The sequence below is a fragment of the Brachycentrus maculatus genome, unplaced genomic scaffold, assembly GCF_059751285.1.
Source record: "Brachycentrus maculatus isolate JH-2025_06_01 unplaced genomic scaffold, ASM5975128v1 h1tg000281l, whole genome shotgun sequence".
In the NCBI taxonomy this organism is placed as follows: domain Eukaryota; kingdom Metazoa; phylum Arthropoda; class Insecta; order Trichoptera; family Brachycentridae; genus Brachycentrus; species Brachycentrus maculatus.
In genome coordinates this window covers 215,649-227,969 of record NW_028281032.1, presented here as the reverse complement: position 1 = coordinate 227,969, position 12,321 = coordinate 215,649, and the positions used below count along the sequence as shown (strand labels likewise).

Here is a 12,321-nt window from a genome sequence, read left to right as displayed (position 1 = left end):
AATCGTATAAAGGGGTGGAAGACAAATTTTGTGGGCTCAGATAAGATTAAAATTCAAACGTATACCTATACGTCGCGCTCTCTCTGTGTCTATTGCCATCGTTTTGTTCTTCTCGCCCTTATAACTTTTATAATTTTCGATAAATAAATAATGATCTTCATTTGCACGATTCCGTCTTCCTCATCATTAGTGTTCCAGTACCGTTAGTAGTAACAATACTAAATATTTTTCAAATGGAGAAAAAACAATCAGATTTTCCCTAAAAAGATCTGTTGCACAGTACGAAATTCAATAAGTGGCTTGATATTTATTTTTAATACATTTTATTATATTTTTAAACTTTGAAAACGATTTCCTGAAAAATCATGTTTTTTGATAAATGACGTTGTTGAAAGGAGTGAATTATATCTCCCTGGACTCAATTACGCAAAGGTTATCATGATATTAGATTATAAACAGAATTACCTAATTTGTTTAATCACGTCAATACATCTGGGAACGGTTTAATCAAGCATTTGATATTGAGTTCAAGAGATACTTAATGATATGTTAGGTTGACTTCGCAGTTTAATTTGAAACCATAATTATGTTCGAGCCACTACAGGATGGCGCAAAATTACCCTATCGGAGGATGTTATATTTTTTTTGCAAATGGCGATGTACGTCAATCATATTTGATTTTTGTAAACAAGAATGCTGCAGAATACAAACAAACCAAGAGTGGTGCAAAATCAATCATCATATTTTGTTTTTGAATATTTAAAAAAAAAAAAAATTAAAAAAAATTGAATTGTGAGGATCTTTATTTGGACCTTTGCTATATTATTGTTATAAGGGATAACCGGCAAAGCCTCTATTTTTAGAGGCTTGTCTGCAGGTAGGATAGTAAGGATAGGGAAGGTAAATGTAAAAAAAATCATCACAAACACTCAGACCAATTGAAAATAAATCTTTCTTGAATTTATTTTGAAAATGGCGAGAATCGAACCCGCGACACCAGTTTCGCAGACGAGCGTCTACCCAACTACGTCACTGCACCTGTCGCCAGTGTAAATACAAATTTTTGCCCGTTTTATCAATCTGTTTGCATACTGCAGCTGTCTTGTTTACAAATATCAAATATGATTGACATACGACGCCGTTTGCAAAAAAATAAAACATCTTCCGAGAGGGTGATTCATTTTGCGCCAGTCTGTAGTTTATTCTGGCATCTCTCCTAAAAAGTCTTCATATTTTCACCTTCCCTCACATTTCTACTTTGATCATTATTATTACACAACTTTTATATTCCTTTTGCGATAATCCGCTGAAAGTAATAAGAAGTAATTAACAGAAACGTTGTAAATAAATGTAATAAGATAATGTCAAATTAAATACCACCCCGATAGGAACAAATCGTTGATATTTTTTTCATAGTTAATACAAAAACGGTGTTTTAGGAAAAAAAATCAATTATGTTAAATGTTACCTGGGTCAAAGAAAATAATGTTACTCTATTGTTTAATGTATTGCTTTATTATATGTTTTCTATGTTTTATATAAAATTTCTTTTAATTTTAATGTATTTTTTTGGAAAATTGACCCTTTTACTCCCTTCCTCACGCACACACTCCCAATCTTATTTTGATTTACCTCTTAATGTTTTTAATAGTTATTATAACATATATGTGGAATTGTTTAATTTGGATTTATTTTTGTTAATGTAATGTAAGGTTTATTGATTGTTAATGTAACTTTTTTTATTATATACTTTTTTAAATGTAAAGCTGTACATTTCTCGAACAAATAAAATATACAAATAAAAATATGATTGGTTTTGGCCGTATAAAGATAAATATTTCATATTAAGTACGGTTTTAATTTTCAAAACCTAAATTAAAAGCGTCATCCTCGATCCATGAAAAGGCCTCTAAAATTATTTCCTTGTGGAATCTTCAAATATAATTCTTACTTTTATGAGCAAAAACGAACTGAAAATTATAATTTAAGGGTTATTTAAAATATAATAACCTGACAAGAGAGGAATTAAGGGAAGGATATCGCAATTATTACATTCTTTGACGGTAAGTATTCCAATTAGTTCTCCAATTAGTACGATTGTGAGAAATGGAATCCAATTGACGATAAGCAGGTATGTGATTAAGGATTTATCGGATATTGAATGACTAAAATTAACTATCAAATTACGAACAGAAATGTGTACCGTCTAAATGAGCGTTTCATATATTTTTTTCACTTCACGACACATAAGGAAATATAATTTGTTCTGCAGCACACTTAATAAAAATGCCTTTAAAAAGGAAATGTACATACTTTACTTATTTGAATAACCGAAATTGTAAAAAAAAAACACTTTTTTTTCCGACATGAGTAATATTTATTTTATTTTAACAACTAGTTTCAGAAGCTGTAGATGCTTTCATCTTCGGGTCTAAATATACGCTAAAGCATAAATAAAAATAAGTGTTTCTTGAATGTTTTTCGCAGAGGCTTTGTAGCACATTTTATAAACTTTATAAAATAAAATTACTTCGTTTTAACCACTTTTTATTGGTACGCTTTTTACAACCGGTTTCAACAAGGACCTTGTCATCATCAGGGTTTTTGTACTAAATTCTAAAACATTGAAATACTCATAGTTAGGTTGTAGATAATTAGCCTTCCCTTACGATACCAAAAACTTCCACGCACTCCATAACACCATATGAAAATGTGATTTAAAAAACCTGAAAAACTCCTAAATGTTACTTTTATTGAGCATTGCGCAGCAAATGCGTCCACTCCGGACGACAACATTGAGAGCTACAAATGGAATTGTCAAAAATAAAATAAATAAAACTCAAGTGGAAAAATACTTGTTTTTTACCACTTGAGTTGTATTTATTTTATTTTAATGACTAGTTTCAGAAGCTGCAGATACTTTCATATTCGCGTCTAAATATACGCTAAAGCATAAATAAAAATATTGTTTTTCTTTTACAATTTCATCATGTCTTACTATAAAGTGAATGCTGCACAATAAATTAAATAAATATCATCATAGTGTTAGTTTTTTTAATAAATATATTTATTTTAATTTATTTATTTTGCATAAAACACCAATTGAAATAAAGTGCGCTCACCAAGTTTCCCGTACCGAAAGCACATTTTTCAATACGTATTAATAAAACTATATAAAAGACTGGAAATAATCCAGAAATGGTGATATAAAATATATTAAATATACATAGATGTCGAATTTATTTAAAATATAATAAATTTATTAAAATGAACTGTTTTATGTTTCTTTCTTCTCAGCACATTTTAGACTTCTTCGTTATCGAGGTGGTGCGGCACACGCTTTGAAAGTCACTAGTCTAGACAATAAATAAATACATAGTGTCCGAAAAAGTTTCATTATTTGTATAACGCCTTAGTCAATTTCATTATTATACTTGTCCTTTCTTACTACAATGGAGTAACTCAGACATTCTTAAAATAAATAGAAATATCTCTCTGAAGTGTGCTACAATGGTCGTAATTTATGTTCGAAACAATTTATCGATTACCGCAACAGAGCAAGCAATTTCGAGAGCAGTACGCTCTACGCCGAATTCGATTACTCGAGACTTTTTTTGTTCATTGGGATTATGTAAAGCCAAAAGCGTACACAAACAAGTCTGGATAGCTTAAGTTAAACATTTGAGATTAAATGTATCGCCTACTTTCGAAATCCGCCAGATCCATGTAAGTCGATTTTCCAAAAAATGCAAAATTCACCGGATAACATTTATATTTATAAGATTTGTCTATCTTTAGATAATACATTGTGAAATAAAGAATTTAAACATTTTATAAGATTTTTTTATCAGTATTTAAAAAAATACACGAAACACAAACTGATCATGACGTCATCTTAAATTTTGACCTATCTCCGCTCTCTGATTGGCCGATATGGGTCAGAAGGCAAGTTCCATGAATATAGCGGAATTTGAAATACAACACTGTTAAGTATTTTTAGCAGGGTTTTTAAGTATGTAAATATTTTAAACAATAAAACCCACAATTGGCATTCCGATAAAGTATTTATTTTAAAATCTTATAAAATTGGATCTGGCAGATTTTGAAGGTAGGCGACAGAAATATATTCCATACATATAGCAAGACAACATTTAAAGGGTCAAATAATAAATTGTGGAAGGGGGTCGAAGTTGTTGACGCACTTTGAGGGGTTTCATAAACATCATAATGAAAAACCTTTCAAATTAAATTGATGTTTGGGGTTACCATTAACTTTTTCTTAGTCAACATTGATTTGGTATTAACTTTGTGGAAAACCATTATGATTTTAATATAAAAACTTCAATCAGATTACCTTTGAGTTTATTTGAAGTATATAATATATTTACATTTTAAATATTAAAATCAGATAGTTATTTTAAGGGTCTATTAAGTTGTTTAGTTTATTTTGAAAAAAATCTTGACAGTTTGAGACCAATAATGTTAGTATTTACAACATTTTGAGTGTGTCCAAATACTTGTTCACAAAATCTGGATTATCTCCAATTACAGGAGTTATTTTCATATTATTTTTTGACATCTCATCAAAGATGAAGAAGAATATGGAAGTCTGGGCATTTACGGGGCTTACGACCGTCATAGGCTGGTTTAAGTGATCACTTTACACAAATGTAACATTCACCAATTCTACCCATTATTGACAACCACACCACTCAAATTCTTGGAAACTCTACATATGTATATAAACCAATTTAGAAACCTTGTTCATGAATCACTAGAACTTCACTAGAGACATCTATTGGTGAGATGTAAAGAAGCTTTTTACTAAGCAGAAACTCTTATATTAGTATGTGAGATCCGAATCCTGGATTAATCACACACATGAGAAACGCCAGAAAATACCATTTTCATTTTTATTATTAAGCTTATAATTTGACCAGATAATTTATTTACAACATTTTGAGTGTGTCCAAATACTCGTTCACAAAATCTGGATTATGTCCAATTACAGGAGTTATTTTCATATTATTTTTTGACATCTCATCAAAGATGAAGAAGAATAATGTTCGTGATAATCATTTTTTTTTAGTTTTTTGATACTGCCAAAACAAGGCGAAATAATTGTCACGAACTTAATTTTTCCTTTTGATGTTTAATAAAAAATATTTAACTTAGTAGACCTTAAAAATCAGTGTTTGATTGTAATATTTAATGTATACATAAATTATGCAGTTCTAAAAAACAATAAATTTTTTGGATGTTTCCAAATCCTTGTTTATAAATCTGGATTACTTAGGAGTTTTTCTTACATTTTGATATGTTAGCATAGATGAAGAAGAATATGGAAATCTGGATATTTATCGGGCGTATGACCTGTCATTGGTTACAAAGAAAAAGACAAAAAAGGAGTATAGTTGTCAATCATCGGTAGAATGGTGAATGTTACATGTCACTCACTCCTTTCAACAACGTCAAATATAAAAAAATCGTCAATTTTCAGTTGTGCATGTTTTCAAAATGCCCATATATCTAAAAACTTGATTTTTCAGGAGATCGTTTTTAATGTTTTAAATATAAAAAAATGTATTTAAAATAAATATCTAGCCACTTTTTGAACTTTTAACTACGCAACAGATCTTTTTAGGTAAAACCTGAATGTTTTTTCTCAATTTTAGAATATTTAGTTTATTAAAAAATAAACAAACAATACATTTTCTTAAAAATGCAAAAACAATACTTTTTGCCCTATGGCGGGTAAATATTAAGTTAAAAATATGCCACTTTTGCTGGGATAAAGTACATTTTCTTGGCATTCCGAAAATATGCACAATTGAAAATTAACGATTTTTGAGATATGACGTTGTTGAAAGGAGTGAGTGATATGTTTTATTTTAATTTTTAAATTATATTACTTTACTTCTGACTCATCTGAATATGTTTTCGGGAAGATAAAAAAAAAAAATTTAATTTCATGAAAAAAAGGTAAACCTTACGTTACGAAAACTCTAGTTACGGACAAAAATTCCAACTCAAAAAATCTTGATTTGCGAACAGAATTTCGGGTAATAAAGAGCCACCGTTATCTTAAGACAGATTCATAATGAGCAGCTAACGACAGTGAACATAGGCGCTTCAGAGATAAGGAAGGAGAGATCATGTCTGTAATACATCCGTCAATTGGACGTAAAACAACTTGATTCAGATATTGAAGTAGTCAAACTTTATTAACCTATTAAATGCGAGTGTATAACTCCCTCTATATCAGGGATGACGAACCTTTTTGAGCCTGAGTGCCAATTTGAATTATATTGTATTAATTCTAAATCTACAAAAGTTTCCGGAAATATGAAGTTCCTGAAAAAATAGGTAAACCTCACGTTACGAACATTCTAGTTCCAAACATTTTTTTTGTTCAATATGATATGTCACGTGCCTCATACTATCGAAATAAGAATGCATAAAATGTTAATGCAACTTTTTTTAAAATATGAACAAATCATTAATACATCGAAAAAAAGATGTACTTATTAATGGCAAAATAAAATAGGTAAATAAAAACTAGACTTAATAAAAAATGCAAAACACTTGAAACTAGTATTAAGATTTTTGTTGTTGGGTGCTAGATGCAATTTTTCTAAAATCGGGTTCAAAGCTGTCAGATTTTAATATATTGAAATCAGTAGTACTTTCATCTCTAAGTCTAAACTTTTAATTGATTTTTTTGCGAAATAACTTTTATTTTATTCTCTTCATTCGCGTGCCATGCAAAATCGTCTCGCGTGCCAGAAGTTTGCATTTCCTGCTCTATATTATTATTATGTATTTGCGAGATTTCGTATTGCGAAGTAGTGGTTTGAAGCTTGCTTTATCTTGAGGATGTCGTAAATAATTTTATTATCTTTTGAAGCGAGTGCCTCGCGTATATGCATATGTAAAATATATTAATACTTATGTTTATATTATTATATAAATATGTACATATATAATTTCTATGTTTATCCTTGTAAAATGCATGATAATATTTCAACACTTGGAAAAATATTTCTCAAATAGTGTGTTTGTTATGTTTCAGAGAATACAGAACTTCCCCATACTAGTGTGCAGTGTAAGAGGTCGTCAACCAAATGTGTCCAGATCCAAATACATATTCTTATATATTATTTGAATTCATATACAAAATCCATTTCTAACATAAAATTATATCAAATCATGCCTTCAACCTTTACCACAACATACATGTACTTATTATTATAATACAATACTTAAACACAGAGAGAATAAGAGAGAGTAACTAAAAAACTCAAAATAACTTGTGGATGAATTGAATGTGATGACTAAAAAGCTGCTTTCAACGTTTAAAAGCTATAGGAATGATGGAAAATGGGTTTTTTATGAACAAAATAAAAAAAAAATATCACTAAGCATTGAGGGTAAAAGAACACTCTTTACCGATTTATTTTATTTGTTTAAAACAAGGTTTATTTAGAAGCAAAACACAAAAAAACGTAATTTCGATTCATAAAAAAAGTGCAAAGTGCATACACGAACTCGAGTAATAATAGAATGTCGTCAAGGACGCGGTTTCAGCCAACTTATAAAAATATCCGCTATAACTGTGTACTTCAATTAAGTTATGAATTAGGGCCATAGGCTCATTGCATTAAAACACTCTCCTTAGTATCCATTATTTGTTTGTGTAATACCACTGTGTAATTCAATAGAGTATTTTTTTATAAAAGTGGTATTAAACAAAGAAAAAAATGGATGATAAGGACAATTTTTTATTACCATACCACAAAGTTATCAGTGCTTTTAATATACAAAATATCATATATTTTTTTTTTAATTTTAATAAATTTTCACTAAAACGGGTCGCTTAGTCATATTTAAAACTATAAAAAAGCTGTTATCCATATTATCTACTTTTTACAATCAATTTTCTTATGTCATAAAAAAGAATTGATGAAGAATAATTATATGATTCCTTACCTCGCCTCATTACTGTAAGTGAGATGGCCAAATGTTATAAGTCGTAGTGATTCTCCTTTTCTTCGTACCCAGGATACCTAGGGAAAGAAAACAAGTTTAAAAAAATGCATGCTGTTGTAGTGATTGTCCTGATGAAGAGACAGGTACGTCTCAAAACCGGTAGACAAAAATCTCGGTGAGTGTTTATATACTAATATTACTAATATTTTTGTAAGAAAAAAATATAAAAACCACTAACTACTAATTAAATGCTTTTTACCGCAGAAGCTCTAAAGCTTATCAAGAAACAAATAAGGATCATAACCAGAATCGTATACCTAAAGGTGGAGACTGACCGGAGCATTTCGTCGCAACATAACGTCGTAACATCACTATGGATGGAGCGCTCGGCTCGCTGTACCGACTGCCTGAATGCTCGCATCGTTACGTGTTACGTTACGACGAAATGCTCCGGTCAGTCTCCACCTTAACACTGCATATTAAGGAAGCACATATCGAAACTTGGACTGTGTGATTCCCCAGTCTGCAGATTTTGTATGGAAGGTGGAGAAGAACCCATCCACATTTTTATACATGTGACGCACTCGTTCGCAATCGTAGTCATATCCTTGGAGGGCCACTTCTGGTCTTCGATAAGTTAAAACTTTTAACACGTCAGGTTGTGATCCTGTGGTTAGTGTTGCGGACTCTTGAGTCAGAGTTTCTCGGTTCGAGCCCACTCTGCCACAATTTGATAAGTACCTATTTTCAATAATGAGCCGTTTAGGCTCACAGAAAAGTATAAAATTGAAGTATTTTTGTAAATGATAAAATCACAAAAACTTCTCTTTAAATAAAATACTACGACAGGTTGTGAGTTATGACACAGAGGGAGGTCACAATAGACTTTATATGGTCGCAGTAACACAAGGAATCCAAGATCCCTTGACCTCTTCTATATATATAGGTATATATATAAAAAAATACTTTAAATATTTTTTTTAAAAAAAGATAATTTTTTTAAACGAAATTTTCTTTTAAGAATGATCAAGCAAAATTTACCGTCTTGTCTTTAAGATCGTTAACCCTGCAATGCAGAAGCACATCCTGCCCCAACTGGGCCGTAACCGTGGTGGCGTTGCTTGGGTCCTGGAAGAACGGCAGCATCTCCTCCGTGCTGGTTGGGTAGTCCTCGTCCGGGGTGGCGCCTGGGGTCGGCTGGGTCCCCTTGGGCGGGTCCTGCGGCAGGTACCCCCTTGGTACGTGCAGCTGCACCTTGGAGGACAGCCACGGGGTCTGACTGACCCCAAACTCTCCCGGGGGGGTTTGTTTCATCACTGAAACAATTTTAAAAAATCATCACGCTGATTTTCCATACGGGTAGGCAGAGATGAAGCGCTTGTGCACTACATGGAATTTTACCGTCCGGCACTTCAGTTGGCGTGATAAAACGATGATTGGCTTGGATTGACTTGTGTTTTTTGTCCATCTTTCCTCGGATCAGTGCTTTTGATCGGTGCGTAAATACGGTGCGCGTAAATTCGATCACGCTAAACTGTCGCTTTTATTTTTCAAAACCGGACTGCCGGACGGTGAAATTCCGTGTAGTGCACGTGCGGCATTTTAAGCGCTTGTCCAACATTCAAAATTTTACATCAAAATATCATTTTTATAATTTTAATAAAAAAATTATATTAAATCATGGGTTTCAACCCTTGCTTTGTTGTATACGTAAAAACATAATTTGTTAAGCCTTCCACCATTCTGATGATATCAATAATGACGAGACTCGTCATTTGTCAAATACATAAAATAAAAGTAAAAAACTTAAAGTTTATAGTGGTGTTTTTTTTCTTCCAAAAATAAACAGTGTATCATGGCAAGTAGCATAATAAACAATGAATGATAGCAATAATAAACACTGAATCATGGCAAGAATAAACAATTAATCATAGCAAGCGGCCTTGTGGCAGTATTGATAAATGAGGCCATGTAAAATCCAAAATTATTTATTATTATTATGATGAGAAAATTAGTTTCCACTTATTCTATACTTTTCTATTTTAAGTTGAGTTGGTCAAATTTGATAAATATGTTTTGTATTTAACTTAGGATGGTAAAGATAAGGAAAACAAATGTGAAAAATATATCATAATCGCTCACTCCTTTCAAGAACGTCACAAATCATAAATCAAAAATCGACATTTTTCAGTTGTGCATGTTTTCGGAATGCCCAGAAAATATACTATATTCCAGCAAAAGTGGCATATTTTTATCTCAATATTTACCCGCTACAGGGCAAAAAGTGTTGTTTTTGCATTTTGAAGGAAAGGTATTGTTTAATTATTTTTTTAAATATACTATATATTTTTCAAAAGAAGAAAAAAACATCCAGGTTTTACCTAAAAAGATCTGTTGCACGGTAAAAAGTTTAATAAGTGGCTTGATATTTATTTTAATACATTGTATTATATTTTTAAACTTTAAAAACGATCTCCTGAAAAATCAAGTTTTTTGATTTATAACGTTCTTGAAAGGAGTGAGCGAAATATCCAGACATTAAAAATAAATCTTACTTGTGAGGAAATTGAACCCGCGACGCCAATTTCGCGATTGAACCTCTACAAGACTCTACGGCACCAGTCTCTTAATTAAAAATAAACACAAAAAAGTTCACTCACCGACTAAGGAGCAGGATGGCACGTGCAGCAACAGCAGCAACAATAGCAATACCCCCACCCCCCGCCAAGCCACGCCTCCCCACCACATGATACCCCGCATCACTCCTCCACTTCCTGGACCATCATCCCGCGTGGTGATCTCACTGAAACAATTAAAATGTCACATTGAAGAGCTTTTTATTTCAGCAATATTAAAAAATTAGGTCACAAAAATATTTTTCTAATGTCTAATTCTAATGTCTTTGCACTGTTCCGTGTCTGTCTGCTGTGCTGGTCAGGGTTTTGGAGGCGTTTGTGTATCGGCCAATGTCGGTTCGGATTCGGATCTAGCTGACTAACTAAACGAACTAACAGTTAATCCTTTTCACTGCCTACACTGGGGAACTTCTAGAAAATTTGGTGGTGGAATTTGGTTTTACACGTGTAACATTCACCAATTCTACCCATTTTTGACAACCACACTACTCAAATTCTTGGAAGTTATATATATATGAACCAATTTTGAAACATTGTTCTTGGATCACTAAAACTTCACTAGAGACATCTATTGGTGAGACGGAAAGAAGCTTTTTATTGAGCAGAAACTCTTTTAATTATAAGCTTAAATGATAAAAATGAAAATGATATTTTCTGGCGTTTCTCATGTGTGTGATTGTAATCCAAGATTCGGACCTCACATACTAATAAAAGAGCTCTGCTCAATAAAAAGCTTCTTTCCATCTCACCAATAGACGTCTCTAGTGAAGTTCTAGTGATTCAAGAATAATGTTTCAAAATTGGTTCATATATATAGAACTTCCAAGAATTTCAGTAGTGTGGCTGTCAATAATGGGTAGAATCGGTGAATGTTACACGTGTGTAAAGTGTTCACATAAACCAGCCTATGACGGTCGTCAGCTCCGTAAATGACCTGACTTCCATATTCTTCTTCATCTTTGATGAGATGTAAAAAAAAATGGTATCACATTTAGAAAAAATATAATCACATCGCTGATTGTGATTTTATGCCATGGACACGTTTTTGTATTCATCTCTCCTGCCATTGGCTCCCTTGTATACTACATATGGCGTTATTTGGATAATTTATTACTTTTGTAACGTGGATAATGGTTTCCCATTAAAAAAGTCCTTCAATATTTTTTACTTCCTCTTTTTCCACATTTTTTAAAAGGTTTGATATACCGGATTTATCTATGATCTCGTTTTATTAACTGTGAGTAAAGCCTGTTTTTGTATTCATAAAAGTTTTTATAGAAATCACGTTAAAAATAATATTAGAATATTAATTAGGAAAAATGAGAGATAAGATGTTTTAATGATATTCATAAGGTTTTAATAAAAATAATAAAACCCTTATCTGCACCCCAATGGTGCATAGGGCACTGCTACAAACGCAGTTTTATCTCAATCGTTTACACATGAAGGAAAGGTGATCAGCTCTCCGTTTCAGGTACCAGTCCAGGGTAATATTGAATAAATATTACAGTGAAAAAATCACTTGTATTTATTTGACCCCCCTTGGGAATCTGGGACCTCCAGAACGGTAGCCGAGCGTGCTGACCATTACACTACGGAGGCGGACCATTACACTAAGGTTTTAAGCAAATGAATTTAATTTAATTCTAATAAAATATTCAAAATTTCAAAAATTGTAATAGAAATTCTTGAAATT

The 12,321-nt window shown here is 31.8% G+C and overlaps 1 protein-coding gene across 1 annotated transcript in view; it reads right to left on the bottom strand.

Annotated features, from left to right (window-relative positions):
* LOC148305191 (zwei Ig domain protein zig-8-like) overlaps window positions 1-9,303 on the bottom strand; it is a 31,281-nt gene extending 21,978 nt beyond the window's left edge. The window contains exons 1-2 of the mRNA XM_088267079.1: window positions 9,031-9,303; window positions 7,990-8,066 (exon numbers count right to left, since the gene is read on the bottom strand). Of these exons, the coding sequence (XP_088123205.1) occupies window positions 7,990-8,066; window positions 9,031-9,303 (350 nt within the window). The remainder of the gene's footprint in view (window positions 1-7,989; window positions 8,067-9,030) is intronic.
* Between the last annotated feature and the right edge of the window lie 3,018 nt (window positions 9,304-12,321).